This window comes from Schistocerca serialis, chromosome 12, assembly GCF_023864345.2.
Source record: "Schistocerca serialis cubense isolate TAMUIC-IGC-003099 chromosome 12, iqSchSeri2.2, whole genome shotgun sequence".
NCBI lineage: Eukaryota > Metazoa > Arthropoda > Insecta > Orthoptera > Acrididae > Schistocerca > Schistocerca serialis.
The window spans coordinates 39703102-39719938 of record NC_064649.1 but is presented as its reverse complement, the minus strand read 5'-3'; the positions used below and the strand labels follow the sequence as shown (position 1 = coordinate 39719938).

At 37.1% G+C, this 16837-nt stretch overlaps 1 protein-coding gene across 4 annotated transcripts in view; it reads left to right on the top strand.

Moving 5' to 3' along the window:
- LOC126428452 (V-type proton ATPase 116 kDa subunit a 1) overlaps positions 1–16837 on the top strand; it is a 123216-nt gene that overhangs the window by 60508 nt on the left and 45871 nt on the right. Inside the window, exon 4 of one of the 4 annotated variants that reach the window (XM_050090388.1) lies at positions 8614–8711. The exons of the other annotated variants lie outside the window; for them this stretch is intronic. Coding sequence (XP_049946345.1) covers positions 8614–8711 — 98 coding nt within the window. The remainder of the gene's footprint in view (positions 1–8613; positions 8712–16837) is intronic. 4 annotated transcript variants of the gene reach the window in all.

Sequence of the window (16837 nt, the reverse complement as noted above, 5' to 3'; positions counted from 1 at the left end):
AAACAAATTGACATTGGCACTCCGCTACCCTCTGATAACTCTATAAAAGATGAAATAGAATCAAGAATTCAAAAGGTTAACTGATGCCACTATGTTCATATGGCAGTCCTCAAAATCAGCTTTCTAGGAAATTGCACATGTAGAAACCATTAATTGAATCAGTTTTTAACTTTCATATCTGAAATCTGAAGATGAATAAATAAATAATAGCAAAAATTGAAGCCAAAAAATGGCAATGAATAGGGCATGTCATTAATGCACCACCATCCAGGACTATCAGGATATTTACTAGATTCTGGTATTGGCAGACGACTTGTTGGATGTCTGTGTAAAAGCTACTTTGACAATACTCAAAGGGAACAGTTAAAACAGAGTAGAAACAGGAATGTTATTTTTGAGGCCCCAGCAAAGTGTTTAAATGTTGTTCATTATACAGAAAAGAACATTTGTAACTTGCAAAGCTTAATAATAATAATAATAATAATAATAATAATAATAATAATAATAATAATAATAATAATCCCCGTGGAGGCACGGGAAAAGAATAGGCCTCCGGTATGTTCTGCCAGTCGTAAAAGGCGACGAAAAGAACAAACCACTAATAGGGCTAACCCCCCTTTTAGTGTGATTAGTTGGTTCAGGACAGAACTAAAGAAGCCTCGGACAAGCGCCGTCATGGTCGGGGATGACGCTTGAACCCTATGCCCGCCCACAATGGTAACGACACTGCTAGCCAACTGGAAAATGATTTAAATCCAAATAGAGGTGTTTTGCAGGATATGCTTCCTGCAACCACCCTAGAAGGAAAACAGACAGAGGATGAGATGGTCAGATGACGTTAATCGACACCTCATGTTCTGTTATTACCAAGCAACAAACCTAGGAACCAACACAACTGGATACAGATCACAAGTATACACAACATTTATTACCAGATACCCAGAATTAAAATTTTTAACAGAACAACGACTAGCTGATCAGATCCGTGTAATAATAAAAAATAACAGGATACCCCAGTCAGAATTAGAAAACATCAAACAACAAGTACAACAAATACTGGAACAAAATAATGTGCAATCAGAAGAAGAAGAAAATACAGTAATGGACTCAAACATCCCAGAGCAAACAAACAAAGAACAACACGCACCAATTAAACAATCAGAGGAACACGAAATCTTAAGACAGCCACCAGAACAAGCACAAATAGAACACGAAGTGACACACATGTTGGATATAGAAGAAAGATTTCAGCTAACACATACAGAATACAAAGACACAAATACAGACATTAGACCATTCTTGCATAGACCACCAAATAACCCACAAGTTGAAACAACAATAAAAACTATCAACACAATCATACACAACAAAATAAATGAAAACACAACTATGGATGAGTTACAACTACTGGTTTATGTAGGAGCACTCACTACACTAAATATACACACTAGGCAGAGATCAGAACCAACCAACACACAGAAGAAACCCACAAAACCAGCATGGCAACACAGGCTACAGATCAAAATAGAAAAACTGAGAAAAGACATCGGACAGCTAACACAGTTTATAAGAAATGAAATCTCGGAAAAAAAACGAAAAAGGTCAGGTAAAATCTCACAACAAGAAGCGACAGAGCAATTAGACGAAAAGAAGCAGAAATTACAAGCATTAGCCAAACGACTCAGAAGATACAAAAAAAGTGAAAATAGAAGGAAACAAAACCAAACATTCAACACAAACCAAAAGAAATTTTACCAGACAATAGATAACACACACATTAAAATAAACAATCCACCAAACATAACAGACATGGAACACTTCTGGAGCAACATATGGTCAAACCCGGTACAACATAAGACATGCACGGTGGATACAAGCAGAAACAGACACATACAAGATGATACCACAAATGCCTGAAGTGATAATTTTGCAACATCAAGTCACCCAAGCAATTAATTCTACTCACAATTGGAAAGCCCCTGGAAATGATAAAATAGCAAATTTCTGGTTAAAGAAGTTCACCTCAACACATTCACATTTAACTAAATTATTTAACAGTTACATTGCAGACCCATACACATTCCCTCTTCCACTTACACCCGGAATAACATATCTGAAACCTAAAGATCAAGCAGACACAGCGAACCCAGCTAAATATCGCCCCATAACATGCCTACCAACAATATACAAAATATTAACTGCCGTCATTACACAGAAATTAATGACACATACAACACAGAACAAAATTATAAATGAAGAACAAAAAGGCTGTTGCAAAGGAGCACGAGGATGTAAAGAGCAACTGATAATAGATGCAGAGGTGACATATCAAGCTAAAACTAAACAAAGGTCGCTACACTACGCATACATTGATTACCAAAAAGCTTTTGATAGTGTAACCCACTCATGGTTACTACAAATATTGGAAATATACAAAGTAGATCCTAAATTGATACAGTTCCTAAACATAGTAATGAAAAATTGGAAAACCACACTTAATATCCAAACAAATTCAAATAATCACATCACAGCCAATACAGATTAAGCGTGGAATATACCAAGGAGACTCATTAAGTCCTTTCTGGTTCTGTCTTGCTCTGAACCCACTGTCCAACATGCTAAATAATACAACTTATGGATATAATATTACTGGAACATGCCAACACAAAATCACACATTCGCTATACATGGATGATCTAAAACTACTGGCAGCAACAAATCAACAACTCAACCAATTACTAAAGATAACAGAAGGATTCAGCAATGATATAAGTATGGCTTTTGGAACAGACAAATGTAAGAAAAATAGCATAGTCAAGGGAAAACACACAAAACAAGAAGATTACATATTGGATAACCACAGCGACTGCATAGAAGCGATGGATAAAACGGATACCTATAAATATCTAGGATACAGACAAAAAATAGGAATAGATAATACAAATATTAAAGAAGAACTAAAAGAAAAATATAGACAAAGACTAACAAAAATACTGAAAACAGAATTGACAGCAAGAAACAAGACAAAAGCTATAAATACTTATGCCATACCAATATTGACCTACTCATTTGGAGTAGTGAAATGGAGTAACACAGACCTAGAAGCACTAAATACACTTACACGATCACAATGCCACAAATATAGAATACATCACATACATTCAGCAACAGAAAGATTCACATTAAGCAGAAAGGAAGGAGGAAGGGGATTTATCGACATAAAAAACCTACATTATGGACAGGTAGACAATTTAAGAAAATTCTTTCTAGAACGAGCAGAAACTAGCAAAATACACAAGGCAATCACTCATATAAATACATCGGCTACACCACTGCAATTTCATAACCACTTCTACAACCCTTTAGATCACATAACATCAACAGATACGAAGAAAGTAAATTGGAAAAAGAAAACACTTCATGGCAAGCACCCGTATCATCTAACACAGCCACACATCGATCAAGACGCATCCAACACATGGCTAAGAAAAGGCAATATATACAGTGAGACAGAAGGATTCATGATTGCAATACAGGATCAAACAATAAACACCAGGTATTACAGCAAGCATATTATTAAAGATCCCAATACCACAACGGATAAATGCAGACTTTGTAAACAACAAATAGAAACAGTAGATCATCACAAGCGGATGTACAATACTAGCAAATACAGAATACCCCAGAAGACATGACAGTGTAGCAAAAATAATACATCAAGAACTTGCCATACAACATAAACTTACAAAACAACACGTTCCCACATACAAGTATGCACCACAAAATGTACTGGAGAATGATGAATACAAATTATACTGGAACAGACCCATTATAACAGATAAAACACCACCACATAACAAACCTGACATCATACTCACCAATAAAAAGAAGAAATTAACACAACTAATCGAAATATCCATACCCAATACAACAAATATACAAAAGAAAACAGGAGAAAAAATTGAAAAATACATCCAACTGGCTGAGGAAGTCAAGGACATGTGGCATCAGAATGAAGTTGACATCATACCAATTATACTATCAACTACAGGAGTCATACCACACAATATCCACCATTACATCAATACAAGACAGCTACATCCAAACTTATATATACAATTACAGAAGTCCGTCATTATTGATACATGTTCAATTACCGGAAAGTTCCTAAATGCAATATAACATATACCTACAGTTAAAAGGAAGTGATGCTTGATCAAGGTCCGCGTCACGTCCCATTTTTAACCAGACTTAACGTCTGAGAAAGTAAAGAAATAATAATAATAGTACTGTCACTGTAGTCGCTGACACTGTGATTATTGACCTTACAGAAAATGGTCCCCCCCCCCCTCCCCCCCACCTTTGTGGAAAATTTGTCAGGTTACCAAAAAATGTAGAAAAGTAGAAGACATCAGACAACTGTCTGTGGGTGCAGAAAAACTTGGGATGACAAATAATGGCAGTTATACTCGAGCAAGAATGAATGATGGTAATATGAATTAGTTGAGCGCTTTGATTAAGATGGAGAGAATGATGACAGTGGATTGGCTATGTTAGGAGGGGGGGGGGGGGGGCGGGAGGAGGGAATGGAAAGCAGTAAGGGAAATGACTGGTAATCATTTTTAATTTTGAATGAAGTGATATGGTATTAATAAACAGATGACATATATCTGAAAACTATGGAATTCAAATCATATTGGCAGTTCCTATTTAGGCAAATGTTGGAAATTCAAGCAAATCCTCTACATTGTTCTGAAGTTGTGCTAGACGTCTGTAGTGAGGTCAAAAGAACTGCAGAGCTGGTTATAAAACAGCACAAGACTTGAATCTGTGGATTCTTCCCATGGAAATAGTGTGTTCAAGCATTTAAGCCCTTTTGACAGGAGTGACGTTGGTGACAAATTCTGTTTGGTACAGTCGAAACTTACTTTTGTTGAAAGGTCACCTTACACAGAGCACCAAAATACTTTTGATTGTTTCCTGTCTGTGTGTAATTGCCTACGTATTTTGTGCTTTGCTAAAATATAAAGTCATAGTGCGTTTCTAATGAGTGTGATGTTGCTGTAGCACTGAAGTGTAATTTCTCTCTCATTCATTAGCTTAGCAGTAAGCATTGTCTGAAAATGGTGTTGCTGGTGGATCACCAGAATATTACAAAGTTTCACTGACCCTCTCTACTTGAGTTAGAAGAGCTTAATCTGTTTATCAATATTTCATTGGGTTCTGAAAAGGCTAGAAAATTTGGAGAAATGGTAAGAAACAGTTGCCAGAGTTGAGGAAAGTCAGCTGGAAGGGTAATTTCCACAAACGCAGGAGAATTAAAGTTGGAAGACCTAATGGAAACAATGATATTATATCAGAAATAGATTTAGTTAATAATACACAGTAAAAAGGTTGTTGACATAGATTGTAGTAAATTATGTGGTTCAGTACTCCATGAAAAGATAATGTTGTGGCCCAAAAAATTTATTCTACGGAGCTGATTGAGTACCCTGCAAACAAAAAACGACAGCACTAGTCATTGATCTAATTAGTAACTTGAATTTATGGCTAATTAAACAGCTGGTTGAAGGTTAATTGCACAGGTATGTTGGAAATGTAGATGGTGCAGGTGGTAGTAAATTTCTGTGGTACATTTAGTATCTGTCTTAAACTGCTGTTAGTATGTCCGTTGTAGGTGAAATATCGGCAATAATTTATTGGAATTTATACTAGCTTCAGCGCTTTCTCTGCAGCAAAATGATAAGACTAATACATCAGAGATTGTCTGAATGGATAATGTGTGTGCTGAAGTTTCTCATATTTATTTTCATGTGCTTAATTATCTTGTGGGAAGTATTTATATAAATATAAATTTTCTAAATGATAGGTGGTGATTAACAGTGCTGATAGTATGATGAAAACAATTGGTTACTTGCCTCACAGTCATATTTGAATTGTATGTGTCTGTTTGCCTTGCTGATGTTCCTCTACAACCTCCTGTTTTTGTCAGATGTTCTGGTCTTTGTTGTAAATGCATCAGTTGCTTTATGTTAGAGGTTTTTTATTTGATGTCCAAAAATTCCAGTACTGCTTAAGTTTCGGCGTATTCATATATTTCTGTAATCATTATCGTAAGAACAGTGTCATGTAATAGATGCCTGTGAGAGTAGCATTATGGACTAAATCAAAAACTGCCTTAGTGACTGCATCCGTGAAAGTGTAGAAAGCTACAGTAGTATTTAGTTATGCTCTAAATCTGTAGGCAATATTAGTTATCCAGCAGGTGTAAGGCCCAAATTCTGTAATGTGTGTTTTAAGTTTTCTGTATAGCCTCCATCTTGGTCACTATATCCCCATTGAATTTGTTGGTTGCGTGGATCAGCAGTGTAGATATAGCATTCAGGTTATATTCTCCCACCTAGCCATGTAGTAATTCCTTATCTTTGTTGTAAGTTGGTATATAAACATCTTATCTCCCCTTCTGATATTTAGCTGAATGTAATTTTGTTTTGGACAGTAGTGTACAGTATATTAAGTTGTTCTTACTTTCAGGATTGCCATTTCAAGCCTTCAGTGTGGATTTTTAATTGGTAGCTAGAATGCCAGTGGCAGAGATATGTCTTATTTGCCTTCCAGAAAGCAGCATGTTCTCTTCCTCTTCACATGTGCCATTCATCACACTGGACACTCGACTTCAATGTAAAACTTAATGGGTCCTAATGTTAGTTGAAAGACAGAATCTTGTTGAATGGCAAGAACTTTTGTAGAAGAAATTTTGTACACTTTCTCTCTATACGGAAACTGTGAAGTTAACTAATAATCTCTAAATTTACAGTTTCAAATTTCATTGATGTCTGGTATGTAACTGGGTGATGTGCACAGAATTCTTTATATTCTTGACATGTAAACAGATGTGAAATCATTGTGATAAGTAAAATTCTACGTTTTAAGAATTCAATGTAGGTTGTTACTGGGAATGGTGGTGGGAGCGTAGTAACTGTATCAGTGAGGTGAGCTGTTGTTGAAAAATGTTCTAACCGTTTGAAATTAAAGGTATGAATGCTTGCTGAAGCTGTTATAAATTTTACATTTGAGAACTGTTCTGCTTTTTTAAATAAAATTATGTAATTTAGCAGAGAAACTGCTGTTCTTGGCAGAGAAATACTCCTGTAAAAAAAAATAAATGGACCAGTATGTTTTTGTAATTCCATGATTGTTGCATTGGAATTAGATTTGTTGTTGTTATAGTGGGTGTTGGGTTGTAATGTAGTCCCGGATTTTCCATCCTAACTTTAAAGACTGTCACTCTGTAGCTTACTGTAGAATTATTGCTACTTGTTTGTTTTGTAGGTTTTGTCTTGGTATAGTCTGTCCTCTCCAGTGTGTCGTATTTTGAGATTGTAGTGTAATGCATTGTGCATGGTTATCACTGTTCTTGTCATCTCTGCCTTTCCACAGCATTTTAAATCGAGCCACATTCCAACTTGGACTGCAGAAAGTTGGCTACTTAATGGTTTTGCATGAAATAAGACACTGGTTTTTAGCTTGGAAGTAACTGAAGGTTAACAGTAGAAAATATCAATAGAAGACTCATGATGAAAGGCTCTCATCTTACAATAGGTAATTCTATCCTCAGTTGGATCTGGAGTAGAAGCAGCAACTGTTTTGTGTTGATTCTGTGCCAGATTGTCTCAAATTTTTATAAATATGTAGGCTTCATTAAAATCCTCATGTGCTGCCACATTGTCTTACAAAATTCGTAAAATACTAAAAACACTAAAATAACTGATGCATTATCTGTACCCTGAGGAAGTGCACTACAATAAAACTGACACATTCGTTTTTTTAGTGTGTGTTGTGCCTCAAATTCATTTGAGAACTGATCAACACACTTTATGTAACTTTCAGTAAAATGTTTTTTTGTTTTATATCACTTGAAGTGCACATTAGACTTCAGAAATATTTACTGTACACATTAGGTTGTAAAGTTTGTTTCTATAGGAAGCCACACTCTGGAAAGGATAAGAGTTAAATTATTTTACTAACTCACTTTTTTAGACTTGGGCCAGTTAAATATACATGTATCTTTTATTCAAATCATTCTATAAAAAAGGGAGAAAGTTTGCCAGTAATTATTAAATGGCTGATTCCTTTTACAGTTGTAGTAAAATTTTCCAAAACCTGAACTCGTGAAAGCAATCCAGTGGTATTAACTGTAAGGTTATAAATTTTGATAACTGATACTGTTTTCGTGATCATATGGATTGAAAAATCCATTATCTTCAAATATATTTTGTGTAGTGGCCCAGTAGTTATTATTGCAGGATGGGTTTGCTGCCTTAGCTTCAGCCAGGCAGTAGAATTGTCAGTATAGGTAGACACCTGAAAAGGTCTCGTATCAGTCTTGCTGGAATAAAATCAGAAATTGGATGTTTGTGACATGTTCACTATTGTGAAATGGTGTTTAACTTAGTGACTTTGTCACAGATGTTTGTGTACAGGCAGTGTGAATTATGGTGAGGAAAAGTGCTAAATGAATCCTCCTTACTACAGTTCCAAGTTGGAAGTGGCCGCTCATACTGTAAAGTGATGCCCCCTCTCCATGTCTGCTGTTTGTTTTTTCCTGTGTAGCACGAGGGGGGAGCAAATGCGACCGAGTCAATGACGCGGGCCCTCATAAGCGATGACTCTATCGCACGGCAGGCGCCCTCCGGGCCCGTCCAGCTCGGGTACGTAAGTGGGCGCGCTCGAGTGGTGTGAGCGTGCTTCTGCATTACACTTCGGAAGTGCAGCGGGCTTTCTAGTAGTGGCCGGAGAGGAACGGTGGCGAGAGTTGCTAGGTGCTAGAAGAGAGAAGTGGCAGACTTTGATAAGAATACTCTTTTTTCTCTTGTTACGAAAATTGTCCTCCACAATTGGCACTTTTTCTTTTGTCAGTGGCTTCACGGATTATTTTATGCTGTTTTAGTTAGTGGTTAGTACTACTGCCAGTGTAATGTGTTGTCACTATTGTTTTCAGCAGTCTGAAGACTGACTGATGTAGCTTAACACTTGACTTTAAATTATATTTCAGAGTTTCAGAAATTTTCTTCCTATAGCCGTTCTGCATTTTATATCCTATATCTTCTCAACTTCAACCATAACCAGTTACTTTGCTGCCCAAATAGCAAAACTTGTCCACAACTTAGTGTCTCATTTCCTATTCTAATTCCCTCAGTAATCCTTCACTCAGTTTGAGCTCTCCTTTACTCCTGTTTATGTTAATTGCGTAATGTGTATCCAGACACTATCCATTAGATTCAAATGATATTCCAGTGTGTATGCTGTCACTGGCCAAATTAATGGCACTGCCAAACCTTGGTTTTATTTTTTCCAAATGTGTTGGTATTTTCCTTTACTGCTTGCTCTTGTACAGACTGAATAATGTGGGACATAGGCTACAATCCTGTTCCGCTCCCTTCTCAACTACTACTTCCCTTCTGGCTAGACAAGATAGGTTTCCCTGCACGTCTTCCCCATTCAGAGACTTGAATGTAGTGCCTGTTGTTTTTTTTGTGTGTGAGAGAGTAGTACCCATCCTGGGAGTGATTAATGGAGGAGGGGGTGATGAAATTTTTTGAAGAATAAAAGCAAAGGTCAGTTATGATTCAGTAAGCAAACAAAATTAATTTAAAAATCACTTTCGTGTTAGATTCTAATATGAGGGTTGTTTAAAAAGTAAGGTAACTTTTCAAATTGTGCAGGCAATGTGCATTTGATTATTGATCTTTTTTTGTTATGTTGGTACACATGTCCTGGATGTATGTTCACAGTTTCAAGTGTACAGCATACTTCATTTGTTTTTGATGAATAGAAAGGTTAGATGTGTTTTAGTGTAATCAGCAATTTCCGATTATTATAAAAAATGAAGCTAAGAATTTGCATCTAATTTTGTGTGAAAAATTGATCTAAAAAACTTGAAGTGAAGTGTTGACAGTGACCTATGGTGAGTCTCCTGTAAGTAAAAAAAAAAATTTACAAGTGGTACAAGCTCTTCCAAGATGGCCAGGAAGGTGCCAATGACAAACCTCACTCTAAATGCTCCAGCACATCGACAACACATGATAATGTCAAAGCTGTGAATCTTACAAATTGCTGTAAAAGAAGTAACTGAGAATGTTGGCATATCGGTCAGCTAGTGCCGTGCAAATTTTTTGGATGTGTTGAGCATGAGACGTGTGTTGGCAAAGTTTGTTCCAAAACTTCTCAGTTTTGATCAGAAGAACTGTCACATGAGCATCACGAGGAGCTGTTGAATGACATCAATGATGATCCTGATTTGCTTAAAAGGGTCATAACTGGTGAAGAGACATTGGTTTTTAGTTGTTAAAACCAAAGCCCAGTTGTCCCAGTGGGAGCATCCCAGAGAGCCAAGACCGAGAAAAGCATGCAAAGTTTGATCAAATGTCAAAGTGTTTGTCACTGTTTTTTCTTCAGTTACCGTGCTGTAGTGCATCATGAATTTTTGCCTCAACGTAGTACTGTCAATAAGAAGTATTACATTGACATTATGCGCCATTAGCAAGAAGCAATATACAAAAAAAATCTGGAATTGTGGAAAAACAATTCATGGCTTTTGCATCGTGAGAATGCACCTGCCCATTCATTGTTGCTTGTGAGATTTTTTGGCCAAAAACATGACACTCTTGCCTCAGCCACCATATTCACTGGATTTAGCCCCCTGCAGCTTTCTCCTGTTCCCAAAACTGAAGAGACCTATGAAAGGACGAAGATTTTCAATGCTTGAGGAAATAAAACTTCATTGTGGAAGTACTCAAGGCTGTACTAAAAAGTGCTTATGAGAAGTCCTTTGAGGATTGGAAGAAGCATTGGCACAAGTGTTTATCTGAGGGGGATTTCTTTGAAGGGGACGACATGAATATTGATGAATAAGTATTTTTTTCATATAAATATAAAGTCACCTTACTTTCTGAACACACCTCCTATGTTAAGTAAAACATTCGTGTCAACGATGGATCTTAAATTTGGCAAAGTCAGTGAATTTACAGCAGTGATCTACTTGCATTGTGCAACACAACCTGTGATTCCAGAGAGTTGTCACTCATTGGTCAGGGTTTTGCCAGTCAGTTATTAGCTTGCGTGTACCATAAAAAACAGGCAATGTATTTACTTCCAAACTGCTGTATTGTAGAGATTGCTTATAAAACAAAGCTGAACTTCAACTTGCACAAAAATAGTCTGAAAATTTTCACAGTGGTTAAGTTTTCTTTCATGGTTGAGGTTTCACCAGTTTGTGTTCAAAGAACTGATGATAATGCTTGATACACACAATGAAATATTCTCATTTGCAGATGAAGTAAGCAATCAGTTGTCACTGGCAGTAAATTCTATGGACAAATATTTTTCCCCAATTGAAATTGACAAATAAATGCCTTAATGCTAAGACTATTTTCAGTGACATATCCTATATTCATAGTGTGACCAAAGTACAAAGTAAAATTGCTTATTCTGTGAAGACAATGCACTGAAACTGGGTTTTGATAAAGCTGTGCTCACAATATTATGGTGAAATGCTGGGGGTGTCTCTCTCTTGGTACTGAAGAAAGCCTTCAGAATACAAATTCCATTTGCAACAACTAGCACATGTGAAAGTGGCAAACAGAATATGAGAAGTATTAAAAACCATCTCATTGACTTGTTATTTTTTGGATTGATGAAACACAAAGCAAATTTTTGTTTGAATGTTAAATAAATATTATTGACATTTTGTCATTTCCAAAATAAGAGCATTTACTTTTTAAATGTGTTTATTTTCTTAACAAAAGGTTAGTTTCATTTTGGGTGACACTCGAACTGATTAAGGGTAGGAGATACTGGTCTGCCTTCGTCTTACAGGTTGATTGTTTCTTTCTCAATCAGATGCATACAGTCTGTTTATCAGTAATAAGACAGAATTAACTTATTCTTCTGTTTAACTTTATATTAGCAAACAGATCTTTCTTTGGATGGACAAGTACTCGCCAAAAAATCTTTTACTTGTCAGCCACCAAGAATTGAAAGAGCAGTTTTGATGGTCAGGTCATAGTATTTTCTATACCTTACTACAGTACTATTCAAACATTTTCAGTTTTCTTCTGTTATTGTTTGAACACTGCCTTGCACTTCAAAACTGTCAGTATTTCAGTTTGTTGCTTTGTAATGTGTGGTATTCTGAGACATTCTTATTCCTTTGGTTTCTTCTCATGGTTCTTAATGATTTCTTCATAATTTAGAAAGCAATAACTCTGGTTTTATATATGTATAATTGAACTGTGCTCTTCCATGGATGAAATGGTGTTATACTCTCCCAGCAACCTTTTTTTTCTCCAGGTAGTCTTAATGGACTTCATCGAAAAGACTATTTATGTTTCAGATTTCAACTTGTCTGTGCAGTTCTGAAAAATATTAATACTATTTTCTATTTCTGTACCCTTATGCAGTATTGGAAGGGGGGTGGGTGCCTATTGGAGGTTTGGGGACCCTTTTTGCCTCTGTTAAAGGTACAAAAGTTCCTGCAATTGAATTTTTTCTTTATATAATGTACTGCCTTTTGAGTTAGAAGAATCAGTAAGAATAAGTGTTGTTGAACACAGGATGTAGCATAATATTTTCATATGATATCCCTTTGTCACAGGTGCACTAGAATTTTTGTTAAAATTGATGGAAAACAGCTTTGGTCATGGCTATGAAGTCTTTCACGAAGGAGTCCTTGCATAAAAAGTTCTGTTTCCTTGCCGTGTCAAATTCAAATAAAATCCCAAGCTTTAAATGATACCTTCAATCATCAAAACTTTCTTGGAGAGGCCTAATAGACAATATGGCAGTGCAGTTTTCACAAAACTGGACACTCGTACACTGTCTGTGGATATGAACTGTGTTGATGACATTGAAATCCTGACAGTATGAACCCAGTCTTACACATCATCTGTCTACCAGCCACCAAATAAGCAATAAAGATTTACAGAAACTTGCAATTTTGGCTCTCAGCTGACAGAGCTTATCATGGGTAACTTTTTCATAGTAATCCTTGGTGTATAAGGAGACATACACAAATGGTAATACTCTAGAAGAATGGGCCAAATGCTTGGGTGTAAAACTAATACATGATCTAAAGTTGCTGTATTCCTTTAACAGTGGATTATGGAGGTGTTATAACACTCTGAATATATTGCTCATCAAATCAAGAAGCGCATTGCAGATCAAGAAGCACTTTGCAGAACTGTTCCCAAGAACATGACACTGAGTTCTTATACGTCCTCCAGAAGCAGCTGTTAAATCAGAAAAGGTTGTATTCAGAAGACAGTTTAACTTTGAAAAAGCTTGGTGGGATCAGTTATTTGTGGAGCTAGTAAAGAACATCTTTCGTAAATATGTTCTGAGAGGCCGTAGAATACTGTATATACCTGGGCTTGGTAGACTGAAAAGTACTCCTTAACAGATATGAAGAGCTTATCAAAAATGATCCGTTCTGAGAAGACACAATATAAACAGGAGAACAAGTTATCCAAGCCATATCAACATCCCGAACAGAAAATGACATAATCTCCTCAAACAGACATGAAACACAGTAGTTGTTTTACAGCTTATAGACTACTAAGTACTACCTTCTGATGCAGTTTATCCATTGCCTCCTGGAGATCATATACTTTTGTCACTTTAAATGAGAAAGAGAGTCAGTGAGAATTCAGAAGAATGACTTTCCCCAGGGAAGTGTTCTGGCCCCAATATTATATGGGGTGTTTAAAAAGTCTCTCCTCAGTGTCATGTGATTGATAGTCGTGCGTGCCATATGCCGCAGTGAATATACCGAAATGAAACTCAATGAAATACAAGTTATTAATTTATTGAATATTCATTTTTACTAACAAATTCTCACATTAAATGTTGAAAGTGTCCCCCCTGTTGTTGAATACACAAATCAATTCATCTAATCATGTTTCCAAACACAAACTGTAACATTCCTTCTGTAACAGAAGCAGTGAAAGTGGATATTGCAGTTTTGAATTCATCAGGGGATTTTGGACGGTTTTTATAGACAGTTGATTTTGCTGCACCCCAGAAGAGTCAGGTGGTGGTAGGTCAGGCGATCGTGGAGGCCAAAGTCCCTGTTAAATTATGTGATCACCAAAAATATCAGCAAGCGGTGACATTGAAATGCGAGCTGTATGCATGGTTGCACCATCTTGTTGAAAATAACCCTTCAGTATTTCACTTAACACAAGTTCTCCTATGAATGGATACAGAATATCACTGGGAGAGTCCACTTGAAGGAAAGTAACCCAGGAAGGTGAACAATCATGCGGCATGCGCGGCTAACAATCTTACGGCACTGCAGAGAGACTCTTTGAACACCCTTTATAACATACATACCAATGGTCAGCCAATCAACACTGGAACCCAGTCCTTCATCTATGTGGGTGACACAGCTGCCGCTGTTCAGTTAGCGACATTTGAAGATGCATAAGTGAAACTAACATCTGCTCTCAAAGAACTTATCTGCTATGATGACAATCACTTGAAACCCAATTTGGATAAAACTCAAGGGTGTGCATTCCACCCACACGATGAGGAGGAAACAAGATAGCTACAAATCACATGGGCATTATGAGACTGGTTGTATAGTCAGTGTGCCTAAGACCAACCCCAGTTGACAATATTTCCACTCATTGGAGTAGCACCTTCAGATGTAAAAAGTTAGCAGCAGAGAATGCAAAGAAGGCGCAAGAATCAGATTTGAGGCAGCGACTGTTCGGAATTCACACCTATCCTCATCACTGCAATCCAGAAAAAGCTTCCTACCTACAGCTGCACCAGTTTAGAGTTCAGCAGAAGCTCGCCGAGGTCAGCTGTGGAGAACAGTCACTTAGGGAATAATGAATGGCAAAGGAGAAGGTACCTTCAGACTGCTATTTCCAATACAGGATCTGGAAGCCCCTCAACAGGTTGAGAACAGAGGTGACAAGGTGCAAGGCTAATTCGAAGACGTGGGCTATCAGTGATGCTGAATATTGTGAATGTAGGGCAAGTGAGGATTCTGAAAACTTGGTGGTCTGCAGTAACTTGAGCAAACCCAATGACACAGAAGACTTGTTTGCAGGAATGACGATTCCCTTGTGGTTGCTGAACATTGGAGTCATCAGATGTGAAATTACCTGTAATGGAATACACGGGATGAGATGTTGACAATGTTTTGAAAAGGATATATTGCTACTCACCATATAGCGGAAATGTTGAGTCGCAGACAGGCACAACAAAAAGACTACCGAACATACAAGCTTTCAACCAGAAGGCTTTCTTCTGAAATAGCGTGTGTGTGCATGGAGCGTCCACACCCACACGCACATGCAGTGAATCACTGGCTCTTTTACCATTGCATATTTTTCTGCTGTGAAAATCTTGCCCGCAACTAGATCCTTCTGGGTTTCAATAATTAAGGGATCTGTGGAACTTAAAATCTTATGGATTGTGATGGTGGCTTTCAACTGTATAAAGGGTGAAACCTGATTCATTTAATTTCTTCACAAAGACAAAATATTATGCCAAATGTCATGTATAGTAACAGTTAATTTCATTATTATGACCACTGGCCATGGGCCCACTTTTCAAAAGAATGCTTATGTGAAGTATCACCATTCTGCATGCATAATCAGATGGAACAACATTTACCAGATGGCACTAAACTCATCAGGGGAAGACCTCTTGTGACAACCTATGCATGCTCAAGGAATAGTCAGCAGTATGAAGATGGCCAAATGGTTGTCAGCCGAATTCTTGCAACTAGATGTTGACACAGCCCATCTGTGATCTAGAAACCTCTCGTGTAATTTAATCTTTTCAATCACAAGAGACCTTGAGCTTCACTTCTCCAGTTGGAAGAACTGTGTTAATTTTCTCAGGTTTCAGCATATATGAACATTGCCATTGCTCACTTGTTCAGTTGGTCTGCATCTTATTGTATGTACGTTACCTCATCCAGTCTCGTAAGGGTGTAATAGTTTTCAGAGCCACTGCAATGGTGATATTTGAATTCTGTCAAAGTTGTTGCAGTATCCACAAAACAAACTTTGTCATGCCCCGACACTTTAAAATTACAATGCCAGAACCCTACTAATATCCAATTTTCTAAAGTTCCACTACTAGCCAGTGGCCATATACAATTGAATCTATTCAGTTGTGACATCTGGTACAGTTACAGTGTGTGGTGTGTCAATTGATGTTGATACTCCACTTTAAACTTTCGTTGGCACGTATATTTGCTGAAATGATGATGAATACCTGCACCACTTTGTCTTCATCCTCCGGTGAATGGCTGCTGGCTGCTGACTCTCGTGACTCAAAAATTGTATCCCCATATTTTGTCCTAGACCTACAAGGTATCTACCATCTTTCCACAGTCATCAGTTTCCATCACACCACAGTATTGTGATCAATGTCAGGTGTGCGCTTGTACAGTTACTTATATGGGTGGCTATACTTCCTAATTGAAAAAACTTATTTTTTATATTTGAGTTATTCTTTAGCCTATTTCATTGTTCACCATACAAATAAATTTGCTTGACAGCCATTACAACTGCTTTGAAACTTACCTTGATTTTTCCTTCTAGTAAGAGTCTAAATAAAGCTTTTGTGTCTACGCACCTTCTCCTGCAGAAATTGCCTTCCTTTGTGGATAGAGATGATTATAATTGATTTTGCTTCACTGTAGCTCATGTGTGATCTGCTCAGTCTGCATTAATGCTAATTCATTGTGTTCCCCTTCCCTGTATCATTTCTACAATGAAACAGTGCTGATAAATGCACTTGTTTCCCCAAAGTA